General features: G+C 45.6%; 1 protein-coding gene across 5 annotated transcripts in view; it reads left to right on the top strand.

Annotated features, from left to right (window-relative positions):
• LOC136447881 (coiled-coil domain-containing protein 148-like) overlaps nt 1-22,162 on the top strand; it is a 42,994-nt gene that overhangs the window by 9,759 nt on the left and 11,073 nt on the right. For all 5 annotated transcript variants that reach the window (XM_066447001.1, XM_066446998.1, XM_066446999.1 and 2 more), the window contains exons 7-8: nt 161-259; nt 2,813-2,957. In XM_066447001.1, the coding sequence (XP_066303098.1) occupies nt 161-259; nt 2,813-2,957 (244 nt within the window). The remainder of the gene's footprint in view (nt 1-160; nt 260-2,812; nt 2,958-22,162) is intronic.

Raw genomic sequence — 22,162 nt, 5'->3', positions numbered from 1 at the left:
GCCCCTGCACGTAAAGAGGTCATGTTACGTTAGTAGACGTTTGTCACGGCAAGATTCACTTAAAAAACCTTGAAACCAGATATTGTTCAAAAGTTGTCCTCATATATAGACTATTCAGTCTAATCAGTATTACTAAGCATTTTTGCTTTTCTTGTTCCAGAAAATTAAAGGAATCTGTGCTACAAGAATTCCTACATATAGACTCCCGGTACCAGGAGAGGTTACAGGAGCTGGAGCATGCAAATAAAGAAACTATAAGGTAAGGACAAAATCATTCATTTTGTGACACTGCCTCCTTTGTTATTACATGTAACGTTGGGTAACATAAATTCGGGATTTTTCCGATAATGGTTGACTGAAATCAATCTAGCAGAACAATAAACCATCCTTTTTTTCTATTATTCTGTCAGTATCATGTACTATCTTTGCACTTATCATATATATGGTAGATTTTGTCTCTAGTCGTGCTGACACCATAATATTTCAACTTGAAACTACCGTCCGCCGCACGCACAATGACAGTGCTGTCGGACAGGGGTGAACATTAATTCGGGAGAGAAGATTCGTCTTAAATATCTTACCACTAATCACATTTTATACAGCAGCTATTCGTTCCATCCTTGCCTTGAGGAGAGTGCTATGGATATAGACGTGTCCAAGTAAAAAAATACACGAAAAAACGGCCGTACCGCACACATCAGGCATTCGATTACATCCCGTTTGTTGAGTCGGTAGAACGTCACTCAAAGTCGACATCCACCGTCATGGCAACGTGTACATTATTCATGGCAAGTTAGCTGGATGCCGTAGCAATGGTTATACCACAATGTCCATGTGTTCCTTGTTGTGTTAGGAGCAAACTTTGAGGAAAATATCGTCTTCAGTCCACTATCACACGCAACATTTAGACAAAAAAGTGTTCCTCACAAACCTTTTGTCGTCTGCTTGACGACATGATTCTGGGTAACAATATGGCAGCGGGAAAATACACGTGCCGTAGGTTGTAGTAACAAAGAGGAGTTTTGATGATTGATCACACTTAGAATCCAGTTGCAGGTTAGCAAAAGAGATTGTAATAAGTTGTATTGTAAATAATTGTGTTTAGCAGGCAGGAGATGTGACATTTGTCTTATAAACCAGCGAACAACCGTGCAGTGTGAGTCTCCCACGAAGCCCCCAGACTCTGTCAATAAGGGACGGAGAGTTTTTGACGTCCCCAACTTCTAATGCATGGTTATCGAAGCTTTTCAGACAGTGTTCTGAATGCGTTAGTCTGTCAAGTTTGCATTTCTAGCGGTATTACTGATGTTGCATCTAGCACATATCCCTAAATACCCCGTTTTCGAAAAATCCCGAATTTAAGTACCCCACGAATTTATGTTACCCAAAGTTAGTGCTAAATTCAATTTCGATAGATATCAATCTTGTACATGATATTTCCAGAAGAGAATTCTTGTGTTGTCTCCTTTCTTGTTTCTATTACTCAATTTGCTGGAAAAAATCAAAATGGCATGTACAATCATGTAAATATTACATGTATAGGACAAGCAACTGGCAATTTTGACATCCAAAAGCAATTCAGGCATGGAATTGCAAATCACATCTCAGCTTAGTAGCAGTGTATTAAAGCCTGTTAAACTATAAAAGCTAAGTAGCTTGCAAAGAATTGCAGTTCATAATTCTTGTTGTTGTGTCCAATAAGAACAGTCAATTAAAGGCACCGTCACATATGTCGTACGATCGTTGTGATGTTCACCGAGGGCATTTTTAGGATAGTCGTGCAAAATTATAGTAGGATTGGTCAGTTGGACCAATCATATTGGGAATTTCTCTGGAGGAAGCGACCTTTGACCTCCACTTGTGCGACCTCCATTCCTGCGACATCCGCCGTCTAAACGGCTGGGTCCGCCTCTCGCTTACCACCATCCTGCCCTTGCTGCAATTTCATTTCTTCCAAGAACACTTAAAATTGTTTAACCTAAACCAATACTGTACTTAAATGTTACACTGCAGTTTGTGTTGTGATCGCCAGGACCCGAGTCTTTGGCCGTTGATGTCGATATGTCTCTGTTCAACCAATAGGCCTCTACCACACTAGAGCAGATTCACAGATTAAAGACATCACATGCCCCAAACCGCGTAGCTCTCTCCTTGTATTTTGTATGTGTACGTATATACTAAGTGTAATTCAGCCGTCTTTCTACGAAAAACATACAGCTGCCGTATCTAGAGCCGTGTCAGCAACTGGTTCTATCACAGCCTTTTTCAAAATTCTGCAACATCAATTTCAAAATTGTTTGACGACCCGTCCTGTATGCATGGCAGATGTGAACAGGCCGTTTGAGATGGTACATGTATTTCTGACCATTAAAAAGTCACACACAGTTTACATTCAGTTTCATTAAGAAATGTTAACTTATTAAAAGATTTATTGCTGAATACTTGCTTAATATACAAAGCTGTAAACCATATTACATGTATTGTTATTAATGTAAGTGTAGACTATATCAAACTGAGACTTGACATCAAGCTGAGAAGTCTGCAACAGGACAGGCATGTCCGCTGGGTTATTTGCTGCATAAAAGTTTGATAGAATTTGCAGTATTATAGCAGGTAACAGCAGGAAAGCATTTTGAGCCCAGTTTAATCTTCATCTGTCTCTCTCAGTCAGTAGTGAGTAGACGAGTAGATGGGTGAAATTTTTCATACATCATAAGTTTGGCATTTTTTTTCATAATCTTGTAAATTCTTCCACTGGTAAGCAACTTTCTGACTAAGTTTCCATGCTGACTGATATGCCCCCCTCCCGCAGGTCCAGTACTGGAGGTTGGAAGCCTGATGACCACTGGGTGTTCCAGGTCCTACTGGAGCAGTACCCTCATGACTTACCACACAGACGACAGCTCTACTTGGACAGACTCAGGAAACACCTGCCTCGCAAGACAAGGGCAGCACTGGTACGTGTCGGATCATTATGTGTTTATTGTATCATATTCAAATGCATCTTAACTCAATTGTACATCAGACTCTTTAAATACTCAAGGTGGTTTTATTTTTGCAGGGACCTCTGTATACCACAATATCATAAAACTACAAAATGTGTTTCCTAAAGTTTGTATAAAATGTAATACCAATTGTTTCAATCATTAACTTAAGACATAGAGTCGCAACCTCCTTTCCCAAGCCCACCAAGAAATTACGTCCCAGCAAAAGTATATAAGAATTATTTTTTCATTTCGAATGGTCTGACCACAGCAAGGAACTAGAAGAAAGTTGTCACAATATAAATCGATAGGAATGTTTCTAGAGACAGGATTATCATTGTAAATTTGCTTTGGTCAATGGGAGAAATCCAAGCCAAGGGACCAAGTTGCACAATGGCCTGGGGCAGACTTTTTTCGGTGATTTTGATACACACACATTTGCAAATATAGAATATAGAATATAACGCGGGGTATTCCGTATCACCCGAAGTACCAGTCTGACCGCGGATCCCGACTGGAGGGCTCAACCTGCTGAAAAGTACGTTTTTACAGCACGGCACAGATAGGATCTAGAAATTCCGGGAAAAGTCACAAATTTAGATCTAGATGGCTTCTTTTGAAGATTATCAACGAACCATTTAGCCTTACAACTAAGATGTTTCAGTAATCACAAATTTGCAGTAAATTCTCTTTCCACAATTTATTGCAGGCATGCCTGATCTATAGCTATCAACCAGTATTTTTCATTATCGGCAACATTTCTCGAAGGTCAAAGGTCACCGGATCTGTCAATCCACCCGGAAGTGACACAGTCGCGGGCACTTTTCTGAGTCATATCTCAACAATCTTTCATCCCCTGCGTAAACTTTTTACATTTTCACAGCCTCCGTATTACAAACTACAAGTGTGGTAAGTTTGAAGGGCCAGAGGTCTCCCATTTTTACACTGTGCGCAAAAGTGCACTGTCCGTCGCGTGCGAACATACTAGTATACGAGCTGCGAGTGGACGCGGCACACTTAATACACAGACAGGAGGTCACTCTGCACATGTTCGCAGCCAAAACTCACAATTCCTGTTGCCGCATTGGTATGTAACTTGGTATATTGGTTGCTAGGCTGCGTGTGGTGATGCACGTTGTCTATTTTACAGTGTAACAGTGACTATACGATCACAGCAAGTAGGAAAGATATATATCCCGTATCTGCCTGAAGTATTCTACTCCAGCGGAACGGATTATAGCATGGTGTCTATGGCAGGGCAGTGGCACTACCATTAATCGTAGGGGTGCAATTACGATATTGCATTGACGATAAAAGTAGTTACGGTGTAACTAAGACATTGTGCATGAAACCACGCCCAACCAGGTAAACGATATGCCAAGTTACACACCGATGCGACGACGGGATCGTGAGTTATAGCTGCGAACGCGCAAGCAAAAGCATTTCCAACACTCCCAGAAGGAGGTCACACCTCCTTCCCGGAGTAATAATAGTCACAATTTTGAACATTTGGCAACACAGGTATAGTTGTCAATTATATTGTCTTTCTAAATTTCAAAAGAAGCACTTCTGAGCAGTGATCAAAAATGAATGTAATTAGTGCCATTAAAGCCTTGATTTGTAGGCTTTCACAAAATTATGGTACTGTCATGGCATTACATGGCATACTCTGGTATTTCCTTTGACCTTTTGACATTCGTTTACAAAATGATCCATCATGAAGTAGTATTTCATCATTGATTATAGGGCTGTTACAGTTAAAGAATAAACAGGTTATGAGGAAATGAGAAAATCATTTCAACTCTAAAACTGCATGGAAACAAAGATTTCCACAAGTTTGCAAGCTTGGACACTATGGTGAAACCTAACATTTCCTTGTTGTGTACACGACTTTCCTACGCCCGTGTCTCCAAGCTTGGGCACATGTGCACACAAAAGTGCACAGGAAGTGTCCAAAGTTTCCCACCTTAGGAAACGTCCCGTGCCGGGACTAATTAACCATGATAATAGAGACTTGTGAAGTGCGTGAAAATTTACCTCGAGCAAGGAGTGCTTTGCCTGAGTAATTGTTTCAATTCTTTTTGACATGGGTAAAATGACGTAAACCTATGATTTGTTAAAACCTCATTGTGTAAAACCCCTGTTACGTGTCTACATAATCGGGAATGTCTAAAATACTGGCGCCAAACGATAGCGCAATGAAAAAAAATGTGTGGCTTGGTGTTGTATAAAAAAAAAGAATGCTACTATTTCACTCTGACTTATAAAAATTGTCATATGAGTTGGAGTCGTTGATTAAGGAGAACTCAAGCATTGCCTGATTTGTGTTTCATTGACACGCTGAATTGACAGCCAGCAGAAGGAACGCCCGCGACCATACTCGTCTCTGCAAATACTGCACTCAGGGCGTCCCTAGGGAGCTGGTACTGTCAAATCTTTTACGATATACTGATGACTACCTACGGCAACGGAACAGCACATTTTGAGTGAGTTCCTGGACGGAAAAGTGCAAAATCCGGCGGTTGGAAGATCGACAACACTACCCTCCCCAAGTCCAATATGGGGGGCTCTCAACACCTGGACACTGCTGCTCCTGCTAACGAGTGTCGTTACAACAGGTACAAACGCCTTCTTGTCTTTTAAACTGCCACTACTGCCTACTGATACCTGGACTGGTTATAATAATGATGTGAAAGCTCTACTTGGTCCACTTCACCACGAACTCGCTACAAATGAAATGTCCCCAAAACAAGCCGGGGAGGGATTCAGCGACATCATGGGTGACTTTATGTCCAGCAAACCAGAGTTCGGCCAGAACAGAGAAGAACACCACTCAGAAGGGTACATTAGTCACGAACCAAAGTCTCTTGAGCAAGTAAAACGCCTGAAAAACAAGCTACGTAAGAAGGCATTCAGAGACAACGCAACACCTGAGGATCGCAAGGCATTCCGTGACGCAATCAAAACGTACTCCTTTATGAAGCGACAACAAAAACGAAAGGAAACTGCAAAATCGGCAGCACATCAAGAAAAGGAATATCACAAAAACTTTTGGAAATTTGCAGCCAAGTGCGCTAAAGGACAACTCGATATCCCCCCGATTAAACCGGCATTCTCTGTTGATTATGCAAATCAGTACTACAATTTATTATAACAAATACTCAAACCCAACCCGCGTTGACTTCAACAAACTGTTTTGGTTTCCTCATTTGCCAGTGGAGGACCAAACCCCCGGGAACCCATTCGACATGTCACCTATCAGGCCGAAAGACATTAGGGAAGTCTTATCCAAACGTTGCTCTACGTCTGCACCGGGCCCAGATGGTATAATTATCTGCACTCTCACTCAATGAACAGAGGAATCAGTGGGCTTGGTAGAACAGTTTAATAAGTAAGGAAGATTTTTTAGCCACGGGTGGGTGGGTGGGCGATTCTTTCCTGTAGAGCTCGAAACGTTCTATCGACGAACTAGACTGACGGAATCACGTGACTCGCAGGTCAGGGTTCACGCATATAATTAACCAATTTGAGCTCCGCCCAAATGCCGACAATTATCTGCACTCTCACTCAATGAACAGAGGAATCAGTGGGCTTGGTAGAACAGTTTAATAAGTAAGGAAGATTTTTTAGCCACCAAGACCAAGCCCAGAGGGAGATGAGTGGTTGGTAGGAGAGTGCAGAAAATGTGAGCAGCGGTTACATCTAAGTGTCCGAATGCAGTTAGATACTAGGTTGTTAACGGGAACTGGGAGGATGCGAATAACAATCGATCGGGTGACTTACATGCTCTAAATTCTAAGCACGGCGGTAACTCAAGCGCAGAAGCTCCCAGGAGGGAACGAGGGGTGTACTGCTTACTTGGAGAAACGTATACAATAATAGCGGTGCGCTCCGGGCGTTCGCGACAAGATGAGAATGTGTCGGGGCGATGTACATAAGTAACAGAAACTACTAAACGTAGAATGACTCAAAGAACCTTATACAATAATATAATGGTGCGCTCAAATCAGAGGCTACAAGAAGGGCGACGTATGTCGCGACTATGCTAATAACATAACTAAGGCTACTAAACGTATGTACATAGTATAAGAGTCTGGATGAAAGTACTGCGGAGAGTCTGTACGAGTGTCCGCGGAAGAACGTGTAAACTGCTGCGGAGCGTGGGCTAAGAGTCTACAAGGAAGGGTCCAGAAGACCGTTCTGTATTCTGTCCGCTAGAAGGTGAGCGAAGGCGTGCCTCTGTTGAAAGCTGCAGTTGAGGTAGGCCTGAAACGCGTCCGAGGACCAGTCCCCGAGTAACTTGATCAGTTGCGGGTCTGCACCGCAGTGCCAGGCGTAGGTTGCACCGCCTCGCCGGAAACTGTGTCCTGAGTAGCTGCCCGGAGGGAGCCCGGCGACGGAAAGGAGGGTCTTTAGATGTGAGACCAGTGTATCATGTGTCAGCGACACCAGTCCTCCGCCTTTGTCAGGGACCAGGAAGGCGGGCGAGGCCGGGTCGGCAGGGATCATGTCGCACATGCTGATGAACGCTTGTTTAGGGCAGAGTGGGTGTCCTGGCAGCGCCGGTACTGGTAGGAGGAGCACCTTCTGACGGAACTGGATGGTCTTGGACCAAGACACGTGTACTAGCAAACCGTCCTCTGAGACCTGAATGGCCTGGCGAGTCAGGTGCTTAGTTGCGTCGAAGGACACCTGCGACTTCGGGACAAGGTTGGATTTACGGAGTAGGGTAAAGAATGCGATGCAGAAGGCTGTCCACAGTGTGACATGCAAGGGTCTCGTCAGGTCTAGTACCGCACGGATACGTAGTAGAATGGCTGGAGTAATGGGCAGCTTCCGCTGCGGGATGTGGGGGGCGTGTCGACGGAAGGAGGTCATGACGAGCCGTAAGTCGAACGCGTTGGCAGGAGGGGGTTCGAAACCGTGGAATCGTTGGAGCATCCGTGCCCCGTGCACATAAATCTGTACGCTGTTCGGGCTCTTCATGGAGCGGGTGAGAAACTGTGCGTAGCGTGTCAGGGTCTTCGTGTCGGTGGGCAGGGAAGGAAGGTGAAAGAACTCACAGAACAGGAGGAAGGCTCTCCACTGAGTCCTGAAGTTGGCATGAGTGCCCGCCGCGAACGCCGATTTCTTCGCGGCCTCGACCTCGGAATCCAGCAGATGCAGGGGCGACGGGTGATCTGGAAAAGTTACAACAATGTCAGTAGCTCGAAGTGTTGAGCGGTGACGTCCGCCGGGGAGGTGTGCTGCCCTGCCGTGAGACGCTGGAATTCGTTCGGATGATAATTGGAGGTTGACCAGCGGCTGAGATGGTCGGCGAGCCTATTGTCCAGGCCAGGGATGTGGATAGCTCTGAGTTCGAACTGTCCCGAGGCGGCGCACAACCATAGGTCGCGTAGGCAAGCTTGGAGAAAGGTAGAGCGACTTTTGCCGGAGTTCAAGACGGTAACGGAGGCCTCGTTGTCACACATGACGACGATGCGTCTGCCGGCCCAGTGCTTGCCCCACAACCGGGCACACACCAGGATAGACAACAGTTCCAAGCTGTTAATGCAAGGTTGCAACGCGAGAATAGACGCCGGGAATGTTGCGTGGGAGTACTCGCCCGTGCCGTGAAGGAAACCGCCGCAGCCGGAGAGGCAGGCATCCGAGCTGAAGACCGCGTCAGGTTCGGACCAGCCTGCCTGCGGGATCAATGACACGCCGTTGTAGGAGGGCAAGAAGGTGGCCCACCATTGCAGATCTTTGCGGAATTCGTCGTCGATTGTCATTCTCTGCTGACGATCATGGTAGCGCCGAAGAAACGCGATCATACGGGAAACGAAGAGCCGACCCGGCCTCACGCACGAGGCGACGAAATGGAGTTTGCCCAGTAAGGACTCAACTTCTCGGCGGGATACGCGAGATTTGGAAGACCAGCAGTGCAACTCCGTCATGGTGTCTGCCAGGCGCTCAGGAGTCACCTCGATAGTGAACCTCACGGAGTCCAGGATTCTGCCCAGGAACGACATGCGGGTGGACGGAGGGCACGCTTTATCCTCAGCCTCGGCCAGGCCGAGATGCTGCAGGAGTAGCCCGAGTTCGTCGTAGGCCGCTGCGGCCCGTGAAGGCGAGTCCGCGCCCCCGAAATCATCCAAGTAGTTCACGCACGAGAACCCGAGCCTGTTGTAGACGAATGTAACGGCGTCCGTCGCGCGTTGGCACGCTTGAGCCGCGGTCCGCATGCCGAAGGGGAAGACTACGTCCGTGTACGTGCGACCACGCCAGCAGTACCCTAGGAGATGGTAGTCCCCGGGATCGACGAACAACTGCCTGTAGGCTCGACGTAAGTCTCTCTTAAACATCAAACAACCCGGGCCATGAGACACTACTAACGCTACAAAGTCATCGATAGAAGGGTATCGCAGTCGGCGGGCAACACCCAGGTAAGTTCCTGTGGGAATTCCGTCGTTGACGGACACGCCCTGTGGATAGCTTAAATCTACCACAACACGACGATCTGTTGTACCCTTTTTGGGAACTGTTTGCAAGGGGTTGCATGTCAATGTTAAATCGAAAAAGTTCTGCGACAACGGTCCTATGGTAGCGCCGTGCGATAGCTCCGTCTGAACATAGCGGTCAACGTGGGTCGCGTATTGCAGTGCGGAAGGGTGATTCGTATGTGGAACAACCGGAAGTGCCGGGCTCTCGTAATTCACAGGGAAGCCGAATTCTAACATATCACAGAGATCAGTGTCATGATGTCCTTCCAGAAGGCGTCGCCAGGCGGCGATGTTGAGCCTGCTGGGGACGGGTATCCGTGCGCCCTGAAAGTTGTGGACGCCTGACCGTCTCACCCTGTTATGCCAGTCCCGATAGCACGAGAGCGTGGGGTGAACGGGAGAAACCGAGCCACTCAGAGGAGCGTCACCCTCGCGATGGGGAGGTACGCGTAGTAACTCAAGGCGAGTTGCAGGGGAAGACGAGAAACTACAGTCCGGGATGGGAGAGGGGATCGTGCGGAAAGTCTCGTCGCGGACGCCAACCGTGACGCCATTGTCCGGGATGTGCCGTACAGCACCACCCTCGTGGGAGGGTAACGAGGTCGCAGTCTGCAAGCTACGCCTGGGATTGTGCCCAACGGCACCGCCCTCGGGAGAGGGGGACTTGACGAAAGTTTCATCGCCCGCTAGGGTCGAGGCGAGAGAACTAATGTCCGAATTGTGCGTCAGAGCACCTCTCGCTTCCGTGGGAAGCGTTTCAAACGAATTGTCGTAACTGGAAGTTAACCCCGAAATGTACATCTCGGCGCCACCCTCGTGGGAGGGGAAAACATCAAAACAATCATTTCTGTCTCGAGATCCCATCGCATCAGGTAATGAATCGTCCGACCCGTGCGTAGCATCATACTTCACTCCCGAGATTAGAGAATCAAACTCATCATAATCATAGCAATGTCCGGCGGACGGATTAAAACTACTATCAGAGCCCTGTTCGCTCGGATTCTGAAAACTATCTACTGAGGGATAGAGCACGTCGCCTACATCTCTGGATATAAACATAGGCAAAGAAAATTGTAACGAACTCACGGGGTCTTCACCGACCTTTGAGACGATCCCCGTGCTGGGTGGTGCGGGGGTTTGTCAGGCTGAGGTGACGGGGGCCTGCGAGCCGGGGAACTGCTTTGTATCCGACTTCTTGCGCTCGCATTCCGTCTCTGGATGCTTGTACGATTTGTCCACTTTCTCCCAACAGTAGCGGCAGAAATGTCCATAAGGGCATCGTGCGGACGTGCATTCTTGTTTGTTGTACTTCCAGCACACGCGAGAAGCAGGGGACTTGGACTTACTGGAGCTGTTTCCGCCACTGTTTACAGGGCTAGGAGGCCTGAGCTGTTGTTTTTTCATGGAAAAGAATTTCGCTTTGATGGTGGTCCAGTCATGCGACCATGTTCCCGGGAAGCGCAACGCCATGTTCACCGCGGCGGCGTGGAAACTCCGAACGACCTCCCATCTGTAACTCTCCAACTGGTCGCACATGAACTGCAATATTTGAAGCCGACCCCTCCACTCCCAGTCAGGCATGCCAGGTGTTTGCAGCAACGCCATGGTTCCGCCCACACAAACCTGGGTTTCAGGGTTCAACTATAGATGAACACCAGGAGAACCAGTTCCAGGAAAGGAGGAACTAGTTCCCATAGTAGACGGAGCCTTTTTGCCCTGATTTAGGCCTTCTGGTGTTTGTTTTAGACGAACTACATTCAATCTAGTTCCTTAACGCCAGTTAAGGCACAACATCCAGTATAGGTTCTGTATAGTTCCTCCTAATCAATCACTCTAGGAGGAGAGCCTGGCTGGATAGCAGGCCTCCAAGCCTTATCTATGGGGCCAATTAGGTATGAAATATCAATTATCCATGCTCTGGAAGAACCCTGATATGTTTTCCTAGGACAAAAGAACTGGAGAATACACATGCATGTACATGTACAATGGACTGGATCATATAGCACATATAAAATGTATGAAACTACCAGGACTCTACAATCATAATGCTGGCTTCTGAAACTACTCATATGCAGAAGGTACAGTTCCCAGCCAATGGAAACAGGCAGTGGTTGTTCCAGTCCCCAAGTCCCAGCCAGCCAACCTCGACCAGTTGAGACCCATCTCCCTGACATCACAGTTTGCGAAGGTCGCCGAGTATTTTGTCACCAAATGGATCCACGACAACATCACCTTCGATGAGAGACAGTTTGGCAGCCTGAAAGGACGATCGACTGTCCACGCCCTTGTGAACTTGGTTGACAAGCTGTTCAAGGGAGCTGAAAACCCGTCGACTATTAGCACAGTCGTAGCCACGGACTTCTCCAAGGCTTTCGACAGGGTTCATCATAACACTGTTATCAATAAGCTGCTGACCAAGGGATTAAGACCGGAGTTGGTTCCGTGGGTTTGCAGTTTTATCTCCGGTAGGAGACAGCGTGTGCGGTACCGTCAGTCCCTCTCCGACTGGGAAACTTTGTCGTGTGGAGTTGCGCAGGGGACTCTCCTTGGTCCTATTCTCTTCTTAGCTCTCATCGACGACGCTGCAGATGATGTTACCTGTCCTGTATGGAAGTATGTCGACGACATGAACTTACTTGAGACGAGAACACTTTGCCAGCTTCCCATCCTACAGGATGCGCTCGACGACCTCAGCCTTTGGACACAAAGAAACTACATGCTCTTAAACGGTGGCAAATGTTTGACCATGCACGTGACCTTCGCCAGGAGCCCATCTCTCCCACCCCCTCTCCGAATCAATGATACAGAGCTGGTTGTTGTCCCGAGCCTCAAAGTGCTTGGTCTCCACTTACAGAGTGACCTCCACTGGGATAAACAGGTTAACGGCATGGCAGCAAAAGCGGGCAGAAAACTCTTCCTTCTTAAGCGGCTCAAGAAGTTTAACCTGCCCCAAGGTGATCTGGTAGCAATCTATATTGGCTACGTCAGACCAATATTAGAGTACGCCGTCCCCGTCTGGAACTCCGGCCTGACCAAACACCAGTCCGACCTACTAGAACGGCTGCAGAAAAGAGCTTGTCGCACCATCATGGGCAGCAGTTACAACGGATATTCACATGCGCTGGAACACCTCGGCCTGTCAACACTTGCCACCAGACGAGAACAACTGTGTCTGAAGTTCGCCAGATCCCTGTTGGACTCCGAGTTCAGGGACTGGTTGCCACCACCCAGGACTCAGATTACTGGCAGAGTGACTCGAAACAGCCATAAACTGAACTGCCCAAAAGCCAGAACGAACCTGTACTTGAACTCTAGCATACCGTACCTGACCCGCCTTATCAACCAATATGATCAATAATTGTCCTCTATATGTCTAATATATAATCAAAATGTCGAGTTTATCCTTTGTCTGTCCCACGAATTGAAATGACGGTTGAAGTCATACTTGATGTTTACATATGTATACGGCACCGGCTGTATTTTATACGATTTTAATAATTGTACATTGGTTTTAATTCAGTGCTATGCACTGCGACTGCCAATAAAATCATCTTGTATCTTGTATCTTGTATATGATTAGTTCAAACCTTTTTTTAGAAATAGAAAAGTGAAAGTGATCTTGAACCAGGCCTAGGTAAACTCACTGAAGAGCTTACCTAGGACTTCTTGGCCCATAGACATGGTCTCTAAAAAACCACTGGAGTAGGAATGCTTAAAGTACATGTCTTATCACAAGTTTGCATTTACAAGTAACTTGTTTAAGCCCCAGCCCCCTGAGGGAAACCTTTGGCAACAGGGCTGTTAATTGAATTCAGGCCGGCAAGATTTCACTGGGTTGTATTATCACAGCCAGTAGGTACCCATCTCTGAGTAAGGCTGTTGTAACATGCTGAAGGCACCTCCTCTACGAAGCAGGAACTGTGTCAAAAATATAATATATATATTGTTTTCTTATACATCTATTTGAAATATGTATATCATATTAAAAAACATATATGTTTTAGAGCTACATGTAGCTCTAACACATGTTTTTAATATGATATACATATTTCAAATAGATATAGTTCTAAAACATATGTGTATAAGAAAACAATATTTACTTTTGTTCCTACCCTGCATAGTTTCCGAACATCAGCAAAACCAGAGCACAACAAAAACTGATAGAAATCAAGGTGAAAAAACATGCCAATATTGAAAGACACTGACAACAACGTTTTCTTGTTTGTGCATTATTCTACTCTGTTCAGGGGTAAGCTTACCACTCTGACAGGTCATTAATCGTCACTGCACACAGACATCTGGAAAGTTCTCCTGTGCATATATGTGCATAATTCAACCTTCTTGGTACTTGTATGTGTTACCTACAAAGGACCTCAAGTGATACTACTGTGGATGACTGCAAAAAGCAGAAAGGGAATTAAACCTAATCATGTTTACTAACAGTCAGATGAGCATTCATTACAGTTTTTAGAACCATCTTTTGGCTGCATGATCCAACTAACAGATGTGGCTGGCATGTTATCAGCAGCATGAATCCCCTTCAAGTTACTGTGAAAATTGACCTGGGGTAAAGTTTCCTGTTCATCTGTATTGAGTCAGGTTGTGTTGTCCGGGCCAATAGAGCCTTAGACATTTGGATCATGAATCTTAAGACTCAGATTCAGAAAATGACCTCTCAGACTCTGGTAATAATTATTAGACTGGCAGGAGGTACTAAAGGTGTGAGAAATTAAAGGACGGCTACTGTGATCACCATTTCAACAGCACAGGACCAAAACGCATTTTATGAGGGAGGCCCAGGCCATCATTAATATCTTTTTCTCCCAGCTTCAAGCAGCGGTAAAACCAGCAGCACACAACAAAACAATGACCAAAATCAAGCAAGAAAAACTTAAATTTCCTTTTTTTGTGTGGATTTCTAAACCCATTGAGGCCTAGCTTACCAGTCTGTTCAGTCGGTCATTAATTGTGACTGCACTGGTGGACTTCTTGAATGTTCTCCTGTGAATGTGTTACTTAGAAAGGAAACTTTGTCTGTTGAACCCTAGGCTATATATGTATCTAAACAGTTATCATGTACAGGTACAGATACAGCAGTTTAGGTACAGGTTCTGAGACCTGGACCTAAAACATGACTGGTCAAATATCCATAAATCATACATATACATGTTAGCCAACTGTCATTTTAGTGGTATTACTCATTTGTCATCTTTGAATGAGGAATTACTGGTCTTCATTCCCACATGAGGACCTACCCCACATATGACTTGTCTGCCTTATAATCTAAAAGAAAAGATTCTGAAGTACTTTTAGAATTTAAGATTTCTTCCTTCTCAAGTGCAAGATTGTCAAAATCGTTATCTCTGACACAGGCCACTCTCATATGCATCAGAGCTAGACTACTGGCTGACATGAAATTTAAGACCATCCACATTTTACCAGATGTATGAATTAAATCTTCTACCTGCTGAAATAAATGGCAGTTAGGTAATACAACTAAGGAACTTCAGCATCCCAGGCTGTGCCTTATTGAAAGCAAAGTATCACAGAAAACTACCTGTATTTTTTTAAATCGAATGAAAGCTAACGTCATTAACTTAGTGTCCTTTAAGAGAAGCTGACTTCAAACTTTTGTTGTCTTGGTTATCCATGGCGATTCAAGGTTTGAAACTGTGTGACATTTTCTGATCAATACAGTACTCTCAGAGTCAGAGAAAAATTTAACTGGATGATGATAGGTTCCCCTAGCATATGCAGCTCCTCACTGCGACAATTTTGTTGTGTCAATAATGATTGTATAATAGAAAATACTTGCTTTGCATTGAATAGTAGGAACATTACACTAGTTTGACATAAGAACACAATATCCTGCCATGAGTTGAGCACTTGTCTCTGACTATGTCTTCAGATGCATTGTATTTTGATAATAAATCAAATGATGACCAATCATCTCTTCATTGTATATACCAAACTACATGTGATCCACATCAAACAGAACATAAAACATAACCAAGTCCCCCTTTGGTGGAGCTAGCAAATGTGGGACTTCAACCCCAATTGACTAACTAGTGGAGTACCATGACAGACCATGTGACATGCATGTCAGGTGGTCTGTCATGGTACTCCACTAGTTAGTCATATGGTCTCACAGGTCACTACAGGCTAGCCCTGCTGGTCCCTAACCTGTGTACTAGTCCTGTCTTACCCCTAGTGGCTGAAGGAGCAGTTCCCTTTCAATTGGACTTGTATAACGTTATAGATTATGTTGGAAACACAGCCTGATGATAACTTCAGTTATTATTTTAATACTATGATTGTAATTTACAACAATGAATAATAACAATGCATCTGAACACGGTCAGAGACAAGTGGCAAGATATATCTGTTTTTTTATGCTCCGACTATTTCATGCAAAGCAAGCATTTTCAATGCAATCTTCTGATGTAATGGCAAGGATACCTGAGTCTATTACTAGTATTAGGATAATTCTTCTTTCTGACTTGTTATGCTTGGTTCCTGGAGCTGATTCCAACTACATTACAAAGCAGATACTGTAAATGCAGAAATGTTTGCAGTGGTTTCATGTTCAAAGTTTGTGTTGAACTCTTTATTGTCACCGCGAAAAGCTTAATTAACATTGTATGAATCCAGCGCTACTATTGTTTCAAATGTGAACTCAAAACAACGGTGAACACTCCATTTTCTGACCCTACACGGAATCAAATTCCTGCAAAGATCTCTGCATTTACAGTATTACTCCCAGCTTTTGGTGAAGAGGGTGCTTCAAAGCATTAGATACAGTACTGGTCTGTGTGTCTGTGTTCCTTGAGCTAGATCAATCCTGAGGTCAAATGGTCAGAGATATTTTTTTTATTTTGTAGCCAGATGCCCAGTCAACCATGATCACCATGTGTGGAGGAAGCCTCACTCTCTCAGTGCAAATATTATAATAATAATAATAATAATAATATCAGGTGTATTTGCAGCCAGTGCCACTATTATAGGTGGCTTATGATTTCCTAACAGCTTTCTAATTGACTTGGGAGGGAAACTCATTTGCCAGCCCTACCCCAGGCCTGTTGGCAGTACTGGGGGCTAGGCTTCCCAAGGGGCCATGGGTAATCTGGCCAAGGAGGTTAAAATAAGATGTTATTTTAACCTCCTTGATCTGGCCAAGGACAAAACAATGGTTGCCTGAAGCAAACTATTTCACAGATATTGTTAAAACTTGTCCTTTTAGATTGAAGCTTATTAGTCTACAGTATTTACATTATACAGACTAATCTCATTATCACAGTAATGATAAATGGTTAACATCCATTGTTGATCAATGCTCTCAGCAAGGAAGTGGAGTTTGACTTTTTTTACCCCCTCTCCCTCTGTGTGTGTGTTGGTATACATGTAGGTGTCTTCACCACACATAATGTACATGTAACTCTCGCAGTTTTGTGATGATCAAGGAAAGAAATAGCACAAAATTCCCTGAAATTCCTCTAGCTCTTTTCCACAACTTCTCAGGCAGCCCATCCCACTCCCAACCCTCATGTGGTATCTAGGTCACCCCCTTGGGGGCACTGATCCATCTACAGTGTAGATTTGTCCTCAACTACTAAAGGATTTACAAAAACACCAAATTATCATATAATGTTCACTAGGTTTACATTAGAAATTCTTGCTTGAAGCAAAAAGAAGTAAAAGATGTACAAATGTTATACAGTATAGTAAATATACTGTAACAGTTTAGAACTGCTGGCATGTACCCCATGTGAGGCTGAATGTTTTCCTAATTACATGGTACATTAGTGAGGACCTCCTTAGACACAGATGCCAAACCCACAGGAGAAGGCCTGCACAGAGCTGACAGCTACTGTAGTTCCATGGGGCGGGGCAACTGGTCACGGATTATAAGCTATAGTTCCAGCATTGGTTCTATATTGTTCTTGTGGAATTATATGAGAATAATATTCCTCTATAGTTCTACCCTGAAACCCAGGTTTGTGTGGGCGGAGAAGAACTCGTCGAGAGCAAGGTCATTATAAACCTTAGGGTCCGCGGAGTCAATGTTATACACGAACGACTCTGGCGACAAATGCTTACCTTCGGACTTCTTTGTTTTCGCGCCGCCGAGCATGTCTCCGTATCTGTGCTGCACGGCGTCCTGCAGAGAAGCGTTGTCTCTTAACTGCTGTAGCGTGAGATCCGCCGGGCCCAGGCCGGCTGTGGCGCCAAGATGCTGGGAAGTCAAGCTGTGAGGGATGGCCGTGTTGATGCCGGTTGCGGAGGGGGGTGATACTTGGGCGAAGTTCCCGATGCCTGCTGGAGGGGTCACCGGGAAAGTGGGGACGGTCACGTTCCTGACGCCTGCAGGAGGGGCCGGCAGGGGAGTGGGGACGGTCACGGGAAGGGCTGGAATGACTCCGGCTGGCGGGGGTGGTGGGACGGTGTGGCTAGTCCCGGTGGCGCCTGCGGAACCGGCCGGGGTCCCTGGGAGGCCGACCAAGCCGAGTTGTGCGTTCTGAAGCTCGGCTTCTAACAGGGCGACCTCCCGTGCCAACTGTACCCGTGCTAGCTTGTCCGTTAGCTCCTTCTTCCGGGCTTCTAGCTCCGCCGTGGTGGGCTCGGCAGCCGACGCGCCCTGCGCTGGGCTCTGGACGGGCGGCGACACGAGCGGAGGGTTCGGCACGAGGGGAGGGTTCGGCACGTGTTGAGCGTCCGCTGGCTCCTTCATGGGGGGAGGAGGAGGCAGGCCTGTGCAGTTCTTGTTTCCTTTTCCACCAGGGTGCAGGGTGAGATCCTGGCCGCATCCCGGACACATCCGTACTCTCTTATGCTTCCCCATGACGAAGTAGAGTCTCAACAACAATTCTTTCCGATTCTTTCCTGTAGAGCTCGAAACGTTCTATCGACGAACTAGACTGACGGAATCACGTGACTCGCAGGTCAGGGTTCACGCATATAATTAACCAATTTGAGCTCCGCCCAAATGCCGACAATGTACGGTCACCTGAAACACCTGCCAGCTTGTCACCTGTTCCTTAGCACACTGTTTACCAAACTACTGTCATCGGGGGACCCACCAGCATCATGGTCATCTTGTAACGTGTCACTCATACACAAAGATGGAAGTCCGGAAGTCGGGGAAAATTTCAGAATGATATGTCTTACTTCTTGTGTCTCGAAGATTTACCACCAAATACTCGCGGAAAGGTGGGCAAAGTACATGACCCGTAATGACCTGATAGACCCAGAAACACAGAAGGCATTCCTAACAGGAATCAATGGCTGTGTGGAACACATACAAGTTATGAGGGAAATCATAGCACATGCCAGGAAGAACCGTCGCACAGTGCACATCACGTGGTTTGACCTCGCGGATGCCTTCGGTTCTGTGGAACACGAACTCATCTATTATCAAATGGAGAGGAACGGATTCCCACCCATCATTATTTCGTACATTAAGAACTTGTACTCCCGCCTGAAAGGGAAAGTGAAAGGCCCAGGCTGGGAAACCAACCCCTTCCCATTTGGAAGAGGGGTATTCCAAGGAGACAACCTTTCACCTATCATCTTTCTAACGGTGTTCCAGCCTATCCTTCAACATCTCAAGGGGGTGGAACAACAATATGGCTACAATCTAAATGACAAACACTATGTCACACTGCCATTCGCAGACGACTTTTGCCTCATATCCACCCACAAGAGACAGCACCAGAAACTCATTAATGAAATATCAACCAACACAAAATCGATGAACTTATCCCTGAAACCGCGAAAGTGCAAGTCCATGTCCATTGTGAGCGGCAAGCCATCGGACATTAGCTTCTTCATCGATGGGGATCCTGTCAAAACAACTAAAGATGCACCGGAGAAGTTCCTAGGTCCATAACCTTCCTGGGCAAGACAAGAGAGACATACGACATTCTTGCCAAGACAATAGAAACAACTATTGAAAATATAAACAAATCAACCATAAGAAATGAATACAAACTGAGAGTATACATGGAGTACGCTTTCCCATCGTGGAGGTACATGCTGATGGTACATGACCTAACAGACACCCAGTTACAAAAACTTGATGCCATTCACACAAAGGCGATCAAGACATGGCTTAAAATGCAACATGGTGCCACAAACGCTATCCTGTACAACACAAGGGGTCTCAACTATAGAACTATCTCAGACCTGTATCTAGAGGCCCACACCCTGGCCTACAGTAGATCAACCCTCAAAGGCGACGAGAAAGTAAAACATGCTGTACAAGCTAAGCTAGACCGTGAATCGCAATGGACCAGGCTGATGTAGAAGTGTGGTATTAAAACGTCCCACACTATCCACCAACAGGCCACACATGCAGCAAAAGATTCAGAATGGTCTTCTGTGCGTAAACACATCAAACAACAGGTGACAGATATGCGTCATAACGTCTGGAGCGAGCACCAGAAAACCCTACTACAGCAAGGGCGCATGCTACAACTCCTGGAAGAAGAGAAATGTGACCTTACGTGGCGGTCGATCATATACAACCTACCAAAAGGTGTTCTCAGCTTCGCGGTACGTGCCTCGATCGACGCCCTGCCCACATTCTGTAACCTGATCACCTGGGGAAAACGCAACAGTGACCGATGCAAACTGTGTGGTAACCGAGAAACACTCCACCACGTCCTGAACCACTGCAATGTTTCTCTCCAGCAAGGGCGATATACCTTTCGACACAACGCCATATTAAAGTACATAATGGACAGCATCCAGGAGGCTATCGATCTCCCACAGACCAACGCTACAGTCTACGCAGACATCCAAGGACACACTATCAACGGAGGAACCGTGCCGGCGCACATATTACCTACAACTAAGAAACCAGACTTAGTCACCTACCTCCCAGAACAAAGGACAATCCACATACATGAACTAACTGTGGCCTTTGAACAAAACATTAACGCGAGCCATGAACGAAAGGTAAACAAATATTCAGCCCTAGCGACAGAATTGAGAGCTGCGGGCACCACAGCCACACTTACCTGCTTCGAGATTGGATCAAGGGGACTCATCACACCAGAGAACAAAAACAGACTGCGGACAATGTTCAAAGTAGTGCAGGCAAAAGTGCCTAAGAACCTTTTCAGAGACATTAGCCGCATAGCTATTCTATCGTCATATGCCATATGGAGTGCGCGACACGAGCCCCACTGGGAAGCAGACACTTTACTGTAGAAGCAACCGTAGTCCTGCCCTAAGTGCAATATCAATTTGTAACCTTTGTATATAAGTGAATATGTATTCGGATTTTAACTGTGAATTGTATTTGTAATTTGTCCGTCCCTGCACATTTGGTCACCACAGCGTGATGACCATCGTGACCTGGGCTTTGTGTCCTACTTTCTTTTCAAATAAAGAATGATTTTACTACTGCCTGATTTGTGTTTCATTGCAAACATTGAGGTGTCTCTTGGTGCAATTTTGACTCACAAGTGTCTAAGCCTGAGTAACGCTGTGAACAAAGACAACACGACGTACCCACGCGGAGTCTAATTAGCATATTATTGTTCCCAAATTAAATCACAGAACTCAATCTAATATTTAGGTTCTTTTTTTCACATAACAGATCTGAAACATTAATTGGGGTTCAAACAACATTTCGTGGCAAGGCCAAGGGTTGAAGCGAACATGTAAACATGTAGTTACAGTTCATAAAATGTGACAGTTACTAGTAACTAATAGTATGTACATCGTTCAGTAGATGTCGTTTGACAAATACTCATCATTTTTCAAACTACTATATAGTATTTACAGATCTATCCTATGCCTAGAAACTATGCCTAATGTCTAATCTACACTGCCGCGACAATCACAGACACTCTTTCCTTCGGTGATTCAAACCAAGTTCAAACTACACGGCAGTTGTACTAACACTAACAGCACATCTGCCCGCTATAAGCTCCCAAGGTATAAAATATGCTGGTGATTCTGGTTCGAAACCTAGTCCACAAACATGGATCGTACGTCATCGACCTAGCCTCTACCAGGCCCTGCGGATGACTGGGAAAATAGTAGAAATTGGCCAAATAGATTTAATAGTAATTGCTAAGGGAGTCGGCTACGGAGAGAGCGTTCAACTTGCACGCAAATATTCTCCCTATAGCCGGCGTAGTGGTCTGGTAGAGACTATCATCGACCATTCGCGATCTTCTGTATTTGCGTCTATGATCTACGAGTTGATATGAATCTGTGCTTTTGTCAAAGAGTTACTAGTATTTGCCCGTTGTAAAAAGAAACATCAATTTGATGTGTATTGTGTTGTCTGGGGTTCTGTTTTCATCATAAGACACAGCCGCATGTTTCTACACCTTCCTTGGCAGGTATTGTTAAACTGTGAAAAACCAGTAATCAGGGTGTTCAAAACTGAATTTATGCAATAGACATACACGGTGTTTCACAGGTAATTACCTTCGCCGAGAAGGTTATGCAGAGGGTAGCGTTTGTGTGTGTGTGTGTGTGTATGTAAAGAAGCAGAATAACTCGAGAAGGCTTGGATGGATTGTCTTGATATTTGGTAGGTGGGTAGGTCTTGATGAGACTAGGAAATGATTAGATTTTGGGTCCCCTAGCGGCTTGTTACGGTACTGCAGCGGAACTTCCTGTTTTGTTATCTCATGTTCTGGACAAGCTATGGAACTGATTTTTGAGTGGTAGACAGCT

Source organism: Branchiostoma lanceolatum, chromosome 13, assembly GCF_035083965.1.
Source record: "Branchiostoma lanceolatum isolate klBraLanc5 chromosome 13, klBraLanc5.hap2, whole genome shotgun sequence".
Lineage (NCBI taxonomy): Eukaryota > Metazoa > Chordata > Leptocardii > Amphioxiformes > Branchiostomatidae > Branchiostoma > Branchiostoma lanceolatum.
The sequence above is the reverse complement of the archived record's forward strand: the minus strand, read 5'-3'. Positions and strand labels throughout refer to the sequence as shown.